General features: G+C 50.0%; 1 protein-coding gene and 1 pseudogene across 1 annotated transcript; one reads left to right on the top strand and one right to left on the bottom strand.

Moving 5' to 3' along the window:
- Window positions 1–1666: 1666 nt before the first annotated feature.
- On the bottom strand, window positions 1667–9938 carry LOC126530430 (putative nuclease HARBI1; annotated as a pseudogene).
- On the top strand, window positions 4263–9158 carry LOC140216224 (uncharacterized). Its single transcript, XM_072286623.1, has 2 exons — window positions 4263–5057; window positions 8842–9158. Exons 1-2 carry the CDS (start codon window positions 4281–4283, stop codon window positions 8971–8973), a joined length of 909 nt encoding a protein of 302 aa, XP_072142724.1. The 5' UTR covers window positions 4263–4280; the 3' UTR covers window positions 8974–9158.
- Window positions 9939–16430: the final 6492 nt, after the last annotated feature.

The raw sequence follows: 16430 nt of genomic DNA, 5'->3' as shown, positions 1-16430 counted from the left end.
ACACAGCGCGATGCGCTTCCGCGGCCTGCTCCCAGCAAGTTCTAGTAGCACAAATATGGGAAGCCACATAATTATACGAAATAACTTTTTACGCTTTACAGATCCGACAAAGCTGCATGCGTTGGTAGAGTCGATCACCGGCAGTGCGAACAGCAATGCGAAAGCCGATGGTCCGAGTGCAGCCGCAGGACCATCAGTAATTGCGAGCAGCAGCTTGTCTAGCAGCCCTGGCAAGTATTGCATTTCTTCAAGTTTTTTATAGACGTTCAAGTATATCGCCCACCGAGCACACTAAAGTGTAGGAGAAACGAGACTCGTTACGAAATAAATATAATTGGAATTCTGAAACTATGCATGTCCGCTGAAAAAAGGCCCTATTAGAACATTTCTAACTGGAATTACTGGTCAAACACTAGTTGTGTTTTTGCCACCCATTGAACTCAATCATTTGAGCACAATCGGTGCTTCCAATTGGAAATAACTTCACCCAATAACACCAATGGCGCACCATCCTATTGGGCCCAAAGGAATACGCAATTGGATTCATGAGCTCAATCAGTTGACCTATTGGGTTCAACTGGCGCCAACAGGGCTCATTATTATTATTTTTTTGACTGGGTATGTTCAGTCGACAGTTAGCTTTCTTTCACATGTATTGCCCTTGCCATTGTCAATTTTGTGGCTATTATTTCTTGGATGGTACTGACAGAGCCATTTGTACATTTATTTACGTGAATGAATTTGTTCTCTCATTACCAGATGCTGATGAAAGATATGACCAGGACGCGAAGGTTTCTCAAACAAGTGAATGGAGTGAAGGGGAAACAAGGGTCCTTCTTGACAAATTTTATGATTACTTGAGCCAAGTGGGCCCGATGAAAAGATTTAAGAACAAGAAGGCCATGTGGGCTGCAATTGCTCTAGATATAGAAGATGAAACAGGACACTTCAAAACTGCAGAGCAGTGCCAGAACAGATTTAAGACCATAAAAAAGAGGCGCTCTGAAGCAAAAAAACACAATGCAACCTCAGGTGCCGAGCCCACAGAAATTCCCTTTGACGACGAATTGGCTAAGATTAAATCCATAGACGACAGTTTTGAACCTGAGCTTTTGCGAGGACCAGGAAGGGTTGAGTATAGATCAGAGAAGCAAAATGACACAGTTCCACCCAAAAGATCAAAACTAAGCATCCCAGAAATGATGTGGAAAATTCATGAAGATAGAGAAAAGCAGCGAGAGCGACGACACAAAGAGAAGGTGGAGCTGTTGAAACACCTGCTGGGGGCACCAAATCAGCCTACAGTAGCAGCGTCTTCCTGGAGTCCGTAGTGTGCGACATCTGTACTTGGTCCTTGGCTAAAAGAACATAAAACTGCCCGTAGGTTGAGATAAAGAGAATAGGACAAGGTTAGTGTGCATTTAGTCAACCTCTTACCTGCGAAGCACGTCATTATGCATTTTACTTACCACCACTTAGGCAAAAGTGGCAATGCTGTGCAATGTGTTGTTGTGATCATTACGTTTTAAATCATATTGTATCCTCCATTTCATTTCTGTTCATAATACTTAATAAATACATTGAACGATACACCTTGTGAGTATTCATGATGTATTCTATTACAACTCACTGCGTCTGGCTCAAGACACATGACAGAGAACCTAAGTAAGGTAAAGAATATTTATTTGTGGATCACTTGTACAAAACAAGCTGCGAGAACAAGGCATGGTAAGGGTATCTTACGAATTGTGGCTTAGCAAAAACGAGAATATGAAAGTGCAGCACATAACCACGAGACTCTTGGCACTGATGCATGGAAATGCAGTGTACAGGTGGCCCTCTCTCAGCCATGCTTGGTCAACAGCAGCAAGTGCAGCTAGCATTAAAATGCAGCGTACACTCTCTCTTGCCTCCCACACTTCTGTGTTATTCTACGTGGTAATTACAAGCAGACAATTTGTTGTAGCCTACTACTTACAAAAAACCTGCCGGCACAATATCTTTGAAAATGATAAAGTCCTTAAATGCTCTAAATATCTGTTTTGACAGCTTCCTTCATTCATCTGTTATCTAAGCAGGACTACTGTTACCACTACGAAAAGCCACCATAATATAATGAGATATTATATTCAATTGCCTGCATTATTCTCGTGCTGCATGCTGATATCAATAATCTAAAATTGCCACTAGAAAATAATAATATGAACCTGCAATGAACCCTCATTTTTCTTACGGCCACGAAAGCGGTTGGAAGACATTATGAAGCTAAACCGAAAAAATAGATGAACAGCCAGATTCAGTACTAAATAGTCGTGGCTCACTGAATGGTCTGAAGGTACCGTACAATTTGCTTCCGTTTCTTTTCTCCTAGCTGCTTCAGCACTTTTTCTGTTTTTGAGTCTACAGAAGCTAGCATTTCAATCGGGTTTGGCCTGCTGGCATTTGTGGTACCCACATCCTCATAGTCAAGGCCACTGTCCCCACCTTCAATGCACATGTTGTGGAGTACGCAGCATGCAAGAATGAACAATGTGGCCTTCTTCACTGTCCAGAATTCCAAGTACAAAAGTTGCCTGAAACGTCCTTTCAGCAAGCCAAAAGCATTTTCAATGCGTACTCGTGTTTGGCTCAAGCGCAAGTTATATTTTACACATTCAGGGGTCAGGGAACCATAGTCCCTGAATGGTGTCAGGAGATATTCTCGGAGTGGATAGGCAGCATCACCAAGCAGATGATACTTGCCTTCACAAACTCCTGGCAGTTTATCTAAAGCAAAACTGCGCTTGAATGTGTCAGCGTCGTGCATCTTGCCTGTGGGACCAAGGAACACATCCACAAACTTGCGATCAGCAGTGCAAATTGCCTGAACGCCGTATGACTTCTTGTCATGCCTGTTTGTATATGTTGAGGCAATCTTCCCGGCTGGACACCTCGTTTCTATGTATGTCCCGTCAATACATCCCAAGACATTTGGAAAACCTGAAATCTGAAGCCAGTGAAACATTAATGGGTTTTGAATTTACATTCCCAGTTACTTTCTTTAGCATGCTGAAATACCAGTATTAACTATAATTAAAATACACAATATGCGAAAAAATGCTGCTAAAATGTGTTGGAAGAACTACAATATGGGCAGTCATACAGGGAGAGAAAATTAACGCTGGGTAAATGCCTTACCTGTGATTACAGTATGCACAGGTAGTGCTCACCAGAGAATAAAAGCAGTGGGTGACTAAAAAGTGAACACGGCGAGACAGTTGCCATGAAACGTGTCAGCCTGAGGATGGATTAGAATTAAAAGCATGCAGGGCAAAGGAGGGATTAAACCTTGCACTTAAAATACAATTCCTTCATATTATTCCTTTCTTTCATATATTCTCTATTCGACTTCATATGCAGTCCCCAACAGAAACGTAGAGCACTTGTCAAAATTTAAGAGCCCAAGGCATGGTTTGTTTGTAAGCCATGTTCTTAATGGTAGCGCATTTGTGAAAGAGGAGAGAACTAGGGCCTCTCTCACCGAGATTTCGAATGTTGCGGGATGCATAACAAGCAGCAAACAGCGGTCCAGAAACAAACTCCTCTGGATTCTAATATTTAAAAAAAGGTTTAAATAAACAACTGCCCCATAAAAGCATTTATGACAACACCGTCGCCTTACTTCTTCGAACTCGGCGCTGGCTGCTCTTTTTTTTTTCAGGCGTGTCTGGGAAGCGCATCACATCCGCGCTGATGCTGTCCAAGAAGGACTGTGTGTGCCAGTCACCACGGAATACGCACGAATCCCCTCCGTTTGCGCCGCTGCCGACCGCTAAACCTACATCCGAACTTTTTTGGACCGTATCGATGTCGGAAAGTCTGCTCCTGGCCAGCCGCCGCACTGGGTCTTGCCTCGCTAGAGGCTAGGCCAATCACTGGTAGCGCACCCACCCCCAACAGCCATGGAGGTGCAATCGCAGGGCGAAGACCTCGACCCGACAACGTTCAGACCCAGTGAGTGGACCACGATACTCCGCGCGTACAAGGGAGGCAAACCAAGCCCGGAAACGCTCGTTGTGCCTCCTCATGCAGCCCCTGTTCGAGATAAGCCTGCCGCGCCCGCCGTCGGTGCTCCGGCCGACACTGCCCCTGCGACCTTCAAGCCGACATACCGTGCTCAACAGCAACAGCTGCGCGTGACGCACGCAATCGCATTGCGAAGTAAGCAACTTGCTTCACTCCCTCCCGGCACTATAAGGGTGGTCTTCCGACCGAGAGGAGGCCTCGCTTTGAACGGAGCCATGGCGCAGCCACTCATGAAAGCTCTGCGAGTCACCGCCGCTGACCGGGACCTAGGAGAGTTTCACCTCCGGATTCACCCGACGAATAACACCTTCACGGTCGCTACACCTCACGAGTCAACGGCCCTTCACCTCGTCCAAATCAAGGAAGTGATCCTTCAAGAAACCAGTTACCCCGTCGCCGCCTACATCGCACCGCCGCCCGCTGCTGCGCGCGGAGTCATCTCGCAAGCCTACTGGGCGGAAACACCGGAAGAGATGCTACAAGACCTCCAGACTCGCAACCCGGAAGCTGATATCATCGCAGCCCGCAGAATGGGTAGGACCCTTTCCATATTGATTACATTTGCGCATGGCCCAGTCCCTCACACCATACGCTACATGAGTGTAGTGCATAGATGCACGGCGTACAAGGGAAGTCCAGACGCGTGCACAAACTGTCGTCGACCGGGCCACAGACACGACGTGTGCCCCCACCCCAAGAGTGGTCTCTGCCCACGGTGCGGGGACAAGCATGAGCTGCAAGATGTTCCCTCCTGCATCCCGATCTGCATTCTCTGTGGGGGGCAGCACCTCACGGGCACCGGCTCGTGCAAGGCAAGAAATACCGCCACCAAACGACTTAGCCCACCGCCCCAGAAGTCAAAGTTCCCTACCAAGAAGGACTTTCCCCCGCTTAGCACGACCCTCCCGTCTACCTCTACATGGGCTTCCAAGGTTGCCAAGACGAACATCATGACTTCCCAGGACTCGGACGTGAAGGCTCTGCGGGATGAGGTAAGGCAGCTCAAGGCAGCCCTCTCTACCTCCACCCCTGCTCTACCCCCCACTCCACCATCCCCATCTTCCTCATCCAACCCGTCCGACCAACCTCCTCAGAAAAAGAGGAGGCCTGATGAGAGCCCAGTCCAACCTATAGACCTGGAAGCCAAATTTCAGGACCTCGCCCAAAACCTAGAATCCAAGTTCACAGAGCGCATTACTGCGCAGGTCACTGCACAGTGCCAGACTATGAGTGAAGCTACCATTACCGGTATAATAGATAGGGTCATATCTAGCATCATGGCCAAGGTTGAAGAGCGTTTAGCTAACCTTATATCTGGACTGTCAGCGGCCTCTCCTCCCGCAGTCCCGCCTTCTGCACTCCTCCTTCGCCCCGCCACCCTTCAACATGGCTCCTCCGAGGCACCATAATTCCTTACAAATTATTCAATAGAATTGCAGGGGCTTTCGGCGAAAGCGCGACCCTCTGCAGCAGATTATCGCCAATTCTTTGTCCCCACCAGACATTATCGCTATCCAGGATGCCAATGTTTGCAGGCAACTGCTAGGATACGCCGTTATCCCCTCTGACTCCACTGATCTTCCTCGGGTGGTTACATACGTCTGTAACACTTTGCATCACGCGGAGCACGACGTTACCTCGCCTATTGCTCACACCTTCATCGAAATTTTACCCCACACCCCTGCACAATCTCCCCTGTTCATGCTTAACTGCTATCTTCTCCCACGACAGCCGATTCACCTACTTGCTCCACTCCTCAAATCCGTAACCCAAATGGCCGGATCAAACCCCCTACTGGTTGCCGGTGACTTTAACTGCGCTCACGTGGACTGGGGCTATCGACGCACCGACCACAGAGGCACAGTTTTATACAATAATACGCTATTACTTCACCTGACCATCTTTAATGATTTTAGCCTACCTACGCGGGTTGGTAACAGTGTTACTGCCGATACTAGCCCAGACCTCACGCTTGGTAGAAACTTGGCTCACCTACAGTGGGAAAGAACGCAAGCCACACTAGGCAGCGACCACCACCTGATTCGCATAGCGGTGAACTATCGCCGACCTCAGCGCAAATTTACCGCTAGGCACACTAATTGGGATCAGCTCCGTAAATTTAGGCAAGCGCAGCCAGCACAGGGCCCCTTCGACCTAGACACCTGGACTACTCAGTTACAGAAAGACATTCGCCAACATACCCAAACGCTCGATACTACCCCAGACACCCCCGTTATCGACAGTAAGCTCGCCCACCTTCTTGAAGCTCAAGAGAACATAACGCGAAGGTGGAGAACTCAAAAGCACAACAGGAAACTAAAACTCAAACTCACCCAGCTTCAATCCCAAATAGAACAACATGGTGCCACTCTTTGCAAAGCTAACTGGGCTCAGGTTTGTGACGGCCTCCGAGGCAATCTCTCCACAACCCGTGCTTGGCACCTGTTACGCCATATGCTCGATCCCACGAAATCTAAAACTCAGACGCGCCTTAGCATTCGCCGCCTCACTCATAATCATCGGCAGGACACCGATGCCTTCCTCGCACAGGTGAAATGCACCTATACCACCCCAGGTCCTCCTTGCAAACATCCCGAGTACACGGGCTCACCCCAGCCACAGCTTGACGCTCCTATTACAGAATCTGAATTTCACGCAGCCCTATTGAAATTGCGCAATACCACACCCGGGGAAGATCAAATTACGAATGCTGCCATCCGAAATCTTGATGATGTCTCCATATCTCACCTCGTTACCTACTTTAACGAGTGCTGGGAGGCAGGTACCCTCCCTGCCTCCTGGAAGCATGGAAAAATTATATTTATCCCAAAACCTCACAAGCCCATCACCCTCGAGAACATCCGCCCCATTTCTCTTACATCTTGCCTCGGCAAGACCTTTGAGCACATAATCCTTGCCCGACTGACAACGTACATGGAAGAAAATCACCTTTTCCCCCCCAGTATGGTCGGCTTTCGTGCGCATCTATCTGCGCAGGATGCCCTACTTCAAATTACGCACGATGTGCTTGATGATACCATCCCCCATCTTACTAAAGCCATCCTGGCGGTTGACCTCAATAAGGCATTTGACAGAATTCGACACGCTGCCATCTTACGGGAACTGCAGGAACTACAGGTAGGCCCTAAGACCTACAACTACGCTCGCGCCTTCCTCTCTGGCCGCACTGCCTCCTTGCACATTGATCAGCTCAGCACACCCTCTTATACACTCGGTGAATTTGGAACCCCGCAAGGTGCGGTCCTCTCCCCTCTATTATTTAACATTGCTCTCATTCCCTTAGCCCAGAAGCTCAATCTCATCCCACACCTAAAACATACTCTGTACGCTGATGATATTACCGCATGGACCACTCATGGCTCAGACGGGGAAATTGAGGAAACTCTGCAATTAGCAGTCGACACGATCTCCGCTCACGTATCATCTATCGGACTCGAATGTTCCCCCTCGAAGTCCGCGCTCCTCCTAATTAGACCAAAATCTGCCGCTAACTCACCCATCCAAATCACTTTACAAGGATCCCCTATCCCCATCACTCCCACCCTGCGCATCCTTGGCCTCTACCTGCAGGATTCCGGACGCAATGACCATACCCTTAAAACACTGAAGGCCTCCACGCAATCAGTGTTGCAGCTTCTACGCCGCGTATCTTCCCTGCACAAGGGTTTAGACGAAGCAGACAACATGAAAGTTGCACATGCTTTTACGCTAAGCCGCATTCTGTACGCCACTCCATATCTCAAGCTGAACTGCACGGAAACCGAGCGCGTGAACCCCATGATCCGCCTTGCAACTAAGGCAGCCCTGAACCTGCCTCGCAGCACTAGCACAGCCAAACTCCTTGCACTAGGCATGCATAACACGCTTCCTGAACTAGTTGAGGCGCACCTTCAGACGCAGTATTTAAGACTTGCCGCGAGCGCCACTGACCGCCATATCCTCGCCTCCCTTCGCATCAACATACCCGCTAATCAGTCAACGCTTATAGCCATTCCTCGACACATTCATACACCCCTTGTAGTGAAACCCCTTCCTCGAAACGTCCATCCCCAATATCACATCTCTCGCCGCGTAGCTCGCGCAAATGCCCTCCACAAGTATTACGGACAAGTCGAGAAAGCCATCTGGGTGGACGCCGCATGTACAACGCATGAAGCTGTAGCAGTTGCTTACAACCCAACCTTACCCCGACCCCTAACTCACCATCTTCCCTCGGGCTCTACACCTGAGGACGCAGAGGAGACCGCCATCGCCTTAGCCCTTGCCCTTTCGGATGCTGAATACATATTTAGCGATTCAAAGACTGCTTTGTCCAACTTTGCCAGAGGCAGAATTCACAGCCCTGCCTGGAATTTGTTGAACATCCCCACCCAGAATTTACCACGCAGGGTTGAGCTCCGGTGGGTGCCGGCTCACTCTGGGAACCCCGGAAACGAGGCTGCCGATAAATTGGCCCGAGGTTTAATTTGCCGGGCTCAGGACAGCCTCGATCCGGGTTTCTCGAGGGAGCGGGTACACAGCTTTGCGGAGCTCACGCAAATACCCCGTTTGGACCGTCGGACTTACCCTCCTCCCCACCCCTCCCTGACGCACTCCCAACAGATCCTCTGGAGACGCCTCCAGACCCGCTCCCTCCCATCCCCTCAGCTGCTATCCCACTACTGTGGCATCTCCCCTACATGCTCCCTATGCGGAGACCCTCACGCCACACTCTCCCACATCCTTTTTGGCTGCCCTGCCGATCCTCCCCCGCAGGGACAGCCCGCCATCTCAAGCTGGGAGGACTGGGAGGTCCTGCTCTCGTCGACGGACCCGACATCGCAGGTTACTGCGGTGGCTCGGGCTGCCGACGTCATGAACAAAAGGAGCATGAACGTTTCGACGTAGTGCGGGACCGTGCGGTGGTCCAGGGACCCAGAGGAGTCCAAACTCACTTGCTATGAATAAAGTTTTTCTGTCTGTCTGTCTGTCCAAGAAGCCCGCCACATGTTCGATGATTCCATTCACAGTGCTCTCCGCCATTCCAAACATGACGGCGACGGCTCGCTCGGTAGTCTTATTTCCTGCAAACCTGACGAAGTAAACAACTTGTCACGAATGCAGGTGCCTGACTAAAATTATTTAGAAACAAACAGGGACAAACAACTCACCAAAAAAACGAAAGAACGTGCTCCTCAGCCGATTTTTGCGCATGTGGGCCTCCATGATGCTTTGGATAAAAACTGGAGTTCTCGTAATCCGCAATCAGACGGTAGCAGACGCTCCTGCTTACCCGGAAATGCTTTCGGAACTGCAAGTAAACGACACAACACATCACATGGCGGTGGCATTGCACAATGCTTTGGCAGCAGTAAACAACTGCAAATAGACAGGCTCCTTACTCCGGTGTCGTCGAGGCGCCTGACGACCCGTTCAACGAACCTGTCCACTTTCGGCCGCTCTTTACCACATTGTTTTTGGACGAGGTCGATCAGCATGTCGTCTTCGCTGTCAGACGAACTTGAAAAAAGCTCATCGATTGCGGCAACTAGCAGCGCTTTCTTTCTCATTGGCGGCATCTCCACTAGCAAGGTCCGTCAACTCCGTTGCAACCGCAGCCATGCCGCAGCTATCGGAACAGAGCGCCCGCGGTAGTGCAGTCGGCATGCGCGCGCGCGCGTCGCGCGTCCCGCAGTGCTTGCTGGGATTGCACCCCGGCGCACCGCCGATTTTCTCGGTGCGAGACGGGGCAACAAAAAACTGCTCCAACAGGGTGCGCTTCCGGTGATCGAGGATGGTCGGTGCGCACCGGTGCGGTTGATCGAGGATAAAAGTGCGCACCAAGGCGCCCCGGTGCGCACCGGTGCGGGTGATCGAGGACGCTAAAAGATGCGTCGGCACGAAGCCGCGAGTGACAGACTCCATTTCTTGAGAACAACTCTGGCGGCCACGACTGGCCTAGCCTTTATTAAAACTGTCGGATTTGTAGGGGGCGCCAGGAGATACATAACACGCCCCTTTTTGAGTGACGATTACAACAATAAAACACGCACTTCATGACGTTCAGTTCTGAAATCTGGCCGGTGGCCGTATGGCTGTTCCAGCCCTTGTCACGTATGTCGAAGCATGTCTTGCTTCTTCAGGATAGTTGTGAGGCGTAGCATCCAGGGCACTTGTTGGCCCCGATTCATCCAGGGTGTAGTCTTCTGCTGTACGAGTGGCTTCACGGATCACCTGAGTGCGTGGCCTCAGGTGCACACGGTTACGCAAATAAATTGCTCCACTTGTAGTTTGCACTGTATAGCGCCTTGGTTGAGGACCAACCTGTGTGACGACTGCTTTTTTCCAGTCATTCTTGTGCCTCACCCATACAGGTTGATGTTTCTTCAGAGGTGCAAGTATGCGAGTGTGGTTGTCTCCATATCTGTGCTGTGCACTCTGTCTGCGTTTGAGGAGCTTCTGATGTGCATCTGTGGGGTAGTGTGGTTTCAGATTATGGGGCAAGGTCGGTATGAACGTTCTCAATTTCCTGCCCATTAGCAACTCTGCTGGAGAAGATGCTCCAATGGTTGGGGTGGCACGGTAGTTGAGGAGAACCAAAGACAGATCTTTGCCATCGCTGTGCGACTTGATCAGCATGGACTTAACAGTCTGTATTGTTCTCTCGACCTGCCCATTGGACCTCGGGTAGTGGGGTGATGACGGTTCATGAGCAATATCCCATTCTTGCAGGAATGCTCTGAATGCCTGCGAGTCAAACGGTGGTCTCTGATCTGAGATAAACACATTGGGGAGTCCAAAGCGTGAAAAGATGTCCTTCAGGACTAAAATAACTGAAGCTGCCGTAGTGGTTTCCATACGTTTCACTTCAACGTACTTTGAAAAGTAGTCAACAACAAGGATTGCCTTGACAATGAAAGAAATCAACGGCCTACTTTTCCCATGGTCGTGCTGGCAGATCTCTGTCAAGCAATGGTTGCTGAGGGTTCGCCTTCTGGGTGGATTGGCAGGTGTCACAGCTTGAGACAAGGGTGGCAATGTCCTTGTTGAGTGTGGGCCAATAAACACTCTGGCTTGCTAGTCTTTTACAAGCCACTATGCCACGATGTGCCTGATGGAGTTTCTCAAGAACATCAGCCTGGAGGACTGATGGAATGACAAGCTGTTGACCACAGCAAATGAAGCCGCCTGTGATATACAGTTCACTACTTATATGAAAGTGTGGTCTTGCCATAGGATGAACATCACTGGGGCGATCAGGCCATCCTTATTGAATGTACTTGGTTAGTTGTTGCAAGACTGGATCCCGACTTGGTTGCTTCCTGCATCTGCTTGAGCTTGGTGGGCGACGCTTGAACCAGACTGGACACCAACAGTCCTGGATCACTGTCAGCAGTTTCCATCTTGGATTCGGGGTTTGGGGATCTTGACAAGGCATCAGCCACAGTTAGCTGTTTCCCCAGTACATACACTAGTTTAGTGCTATAGCACTGTAGCCGGAGCAAAGGTCTTTGCAGTCTTGGTGACATTTTTGTTAGGTCCTTTGTCTGCAGTCCAACAAGATGTTTGTGGTCTGTTTCCACTGTTGCAGAGCGTCCAAAAGTGTAATAGTGGAACCGCTCGCATGCGAACACCACAGCTAGAAGTTATTTCTCTATTTGAGCATAACGTTGTTGGGGAGGTGTAAGGGCTGCAGAAGCATATGCGACTGGTCTGCCTTCCTGCAAGAGAACCGATCCCAGGCCGTATGAGCTGGCACCTGTTGAAATTGTAATCGGCTTGTATGGGTCAAAATAACGCAACACAGGTGCTGTTGTGAGCTTCTGTTTGATGAGCTTGAAAGTCTCTGTGTGCTGGCTTGTCCAGTGCCACGCTACATCTGCCTTGAGAAGCTCACGCAGAGGACTGGTAGTTTCCGAAAAATTAGGGATGAACTTCGTGAGATATGTCACCATTCCTAAGAATCTTTGCAGTTTTGACTTGTTTGATGGAAGTGACATGGCCTCAATCGATCTGACCTTGTCAGGGTCTGGGGCTAGCCCATCTGAGGAGCTGGTGACCCAGATATTTAATGGCTGAAAGTGCCAACTTCAGTGTTGATTTGTTAAGCTTCAGGTTGTTTTGTCTAGCTATGGCCAGAACAGTTCTTAGATCGACTTTACCCCCGCAGGGGCGTCTGCGTCAGCAGGCGTTTGGTGTGTTGCGACACCACGTACCCGAGCACACGAGGGTTGGACCCTCCCACGTGTTGCCGTGCGCGGCTTAGCCGTGTCTGGGGAAAAGGGGATACTGGGGGTTGAGCCGATGCTGGCTGTTTGGACCTTTAAGGCCCACCGGCGGAGCCAACACACCTCTTCGGCCTCGGCTTCACATAGACGGCACCTCCAGGCTGACCCACCTGGAGGAAATCGGCAGTCACCTTTTTCTGTCCTTCTCTTCAATCTTCGTCTTTCTCTCTCACTTTCAATCTTTCCTGTCTTCTCTTCAGTTCTTCTTACTTCCAGACTTCCAGGTGGCGAGGGTTAACCTTGCGTGAATAGCCAACCTAGGTTATTTCATATTCGGTTATAGTGGTAATGTACAGCTGGCGTTTGCAGGCCGTGTTTCACAGGTCCTGCAGCGTCCCCTTGTAGGACTCCACGGTGGGTGGCTGGCGTTACTGCCGAAATATCACATATATTTATAGATAGCTTCTTTCCTCAACTCCCTGATCGCCCTCACAAAAGAGGGCGCACCGATGAAGTCTTTCAGTATTTCGGACGCCAAGTCCACAACTTCCCACGCTTCCATGTAGTTCACTCGGAAAAACCAGGCAAACCAGTGCGCACTATTTCACCTTTCCTTGTATCGAAGACTCTGACTGATGTTTTTGGAGCCGGTTATAAGGCGACCAGGATGGCAAGCGGTGATCTCCTCCTGGAGCTCCGCGATAAGAAGCAATACGAGAAACTGCCTAAGCTAGTGTCATTTGGGGATAACCAGCTAACAGTAACCCCGCACCGTACTATGAACACCACCCGCGGCGTTGTGTCGGACGATGACTTGCTGGAGCTCACTGAGGCTGAACTCTTGGAGGGCTTCAGTGAACAGAATGTAATCAATGTCAAAAGAAGTAAGATGAGGCGAGATGGAAAGAAATCCAAACCAAGCACTTGATAATCCGCTTCGGATCAAGTGTCCTGCCCGAGTCGATCGAGGCAGGGTACATCAAGCTCCGTGTTAGGCCATATGTGCCAAATCCGCTCAGATGTTTCAAATGCCAACGTTTCGGCCACAGTTCGCAGAGCTGCCGAGGCCGTCAAACCTGTGCCAAGTGCAGTGCCCATTAACATACTTCTGAAGCTTGCGAGAACACTCTCCATTGTGTAAATTGTGAAGGGGACCACGCCGCATACTCGCGGTCGTGCCCATCCTGGAAAAAAGAAAAAGAAATTGTGACGATAAAAGTGAAAGAAAATATTAGTTTCAAGGAGGCACGCAGGCGGGTATCCTACCTGCCCAAAAACACATTTGCCGAAGTGGCGCGTCAGGGGGCAGCGCCACAACGGTCTCTGGCGGCTGTCCGACTCACACCCAGTGAGGCGGCAGAAACGCCATCCGCCCCCCTGGCGGCTGTAGCTAGCGCTGCTGCGCCAACCCAGCAGAAGGGGCCATCTACCTCCGGGCAGGTGACCTCAAAGTCCTCGTCCAACGTGCCGAGCCCTTCACGCCAAACAAAGCGCTCGGAAGAGCGCCTGTCCAGCGCCCCGCAAGAGGCGATGGACACAACCACCAGCAAGACGGCGCCACCAGCGCCTAAGGAGCGGCGAGGCACTCTCGATCGCTCCAAAAGAGACAAAACTCCCGTCACGGCGCCTGAAAAAGGCCCGTGAGCTAACTCTTCTCTCTTAAACACACAGCACCCAACAAATTTATCATAATGGAAACACAAACACTATAGTGGAATGTACGAGGACTTTTACGTAACCTCGACGACATTAACGAACTGTCACACAAAGATAATCCAAGGTTGCTGTGTGTTCAAGAGACACATCTAAAACCTAAAAACACTAATTTCCTTCGTAATTACTCTATCTGTCGGAATGACCGCGACGAGGCTACCGCCTCTGGCGGTGTAGCAATAGTACCCTACAGGTCTGTCGCTTGCCGACCCATCGCCCTTAACACGCCCCTCGAGGCAGTGTCAGTTCGTGCCATTCTTTTTCACAAATTAGTAACAGTGTGTTCCATTTATATAGCGCCAAACCAGCGTCTCGAAAAAACAGACTTTTATAACCTCATTGACCAGCTCCCCGAGCCTTACATACTCGTGGGAGATTTTAACGCCCATAACCCGATGTGGGCAGACTCGCGATGCGACTCAAGAGGTGGACTCATTGAAAATTTCCTTTTAAACTCCAGTGCGTGCCTCTTTAATAAGAAAGAAACGACCTACTACAATCCACAGCATAATTCATACTCCTCAATAGACCTGTCTGTCGGTTCTAGTTTTATCTTCCCTGATTTAGAGTGGTCTGTAATTAAAAATCCATTTGGAAGTGATCACTTCCCATTAACTCTAAACCTAGTAACACAACATGACTCCGAGCCGAGCCGAGGCTAATTGGGTATGCTTTAAAGAATCCACCTACATATTACCAGATTTTATAAGTGATTTTAGCATAGATCATGCCGTATCATATTTTACCGCTCTTACCATTGATGTAGCAGAGAAATTCATCCCTCAGACAAACGGCACTTCATTGAAAAGACGGGTCCCCTGGTGGAATAACGACTACAGAGAGGCACGGAGGAGACAAAATAAAGCATGGGGCAAACTACGTGAATGCCCTACCGCCGAAAATTTATTAGAATTTAAACAGATTAAACCCCAGGGAAGACGAACGCGAAGACAGGCAAAGAGGGCAAGCTGGCAGAGGTTCCTTTCAGATATAAATTCATACACTCAAGAGGCTAGTGTGGGACGGGCTTAGAAGGCTAAAGGGACAAGAAATTCATTCGTTGCCCCTAGTAAACGATGAAGGCAATAGCTTAGAAGATCAAGCTGACACACTTGGGGAACATTTTGAGCGGATTTCCAGCTCAAATAATTATTCCAAGGCATTCCTAAAGCACAAACAAATAGCTGAACGTGAGGACATCAACCGCAAATGCAGACAGAACGAATTATAAACCAGCCTTTTAACGTTGCCGAACTGACAGCTGCTTTGGCTGCATGTCAGAGCTCTGCACCTGGACCTGACAGTATCATGTACGATATGCTTAAACATCTCCACAACGATACTCAAATAACGCTACTCGCACTTTTCAATGCTATATGGGCTGCCGGGTACCTCCCATCTAAATGGAAAGAAGCTATTGTTATCCCTGTTTTGAAGCACGGTAAAGATACATCACTGCTGACCAGCTACCGTCCTATAGCGCTTACGAGCTGTCATTGCAAGATTTTTGAAAAAATGATCAATCGCCGTCTTGTACATTTTCTAGAGTCCAGCAATATGCTTGACCCACTTCAATGTGGCTTCAGGGAAGGGCGATCTACAACCGACCATCTCATGCGCATCGAATCAAACATTCGCGATGCTTTGATACATAAACAATCCTTCCTATCCGTATTTCTTGACATGGAAAAGGCGTACGATACAACTTTGCGGTACGGAATATTGCGCGAGCTGTCGGCGCTGGGCATCCGCGGCAACATGTTGAACATTATCGAAAGCTACTGTTAGAATCGCACCGCTGGCACGAGTTGTTGCAAACTCAGCGCTGACGCCCGTTGTTGCAAATGGGTCGCAAGCCCCAAGGGTAGCGTTGGCCTGGCGGCCTGGGGCACTGGAAGCATCCGAAGGTCTCGGCAAAGCATGAGTCGACTGGTAACAGAACAACTGGTTTATTCTAACATCGCAAAAGAGCGGGCGGTCAGGTCGACCGAAGTGAGAGACGGGAGAGCACGTAACTCGACAGAAGAAATCGGAGCCTCTCTCTTGGCGTCCGGGGGCAGCTGCTCTTATACTTTCGCAGTTGAGGGCAAGAAGGAAGGCCTCGTGACGAGACCACGTGACGGCGGGTACGGACAGACTGAGAGACACGTTGAGACGAGTGTAGTGACTCAGCCGCCGAGCAGGCGCCGATCAGACCTCTTCGCTTCACACTTGGGGAGCTCCTCTCCCCGGCTGCCGCGCTTTGACAAGCGTGGGCACACACACACACACGCACACACGAAGACACGTGGCACTGAAACACGCCTGGACGCGCTTGGCGGGGAGGCTTCGCGGCAGCTCCGAACGGGCCAAAATGTCCGCCGTTTTGAAGGAAGCCCCGGCGTCCGTTGCATCCGCGCCGGCTATACCGCGCGTTGTAGGCGA

The sequence above is a fragment of the Dermacentor andersoni genome, chromosome 2 (genome assembly GCF_023375885.2).
Source record: "Dermacentor andersoni chromosome 2, qqDerAnde1_hic_scaffold, whole genome shotgun sequence".
NCBI lineage: Eukaryota > Metazoa > Arthropoda > Arachnida > Ixodida > Ixodidae > Dermacentor > Dermacentor andersoni.
The sequence above is the reverse complement of the archived record's forward strand: the minus strand, read 5'-3'. Positions and strand labels throughout refer to the sequence as shown.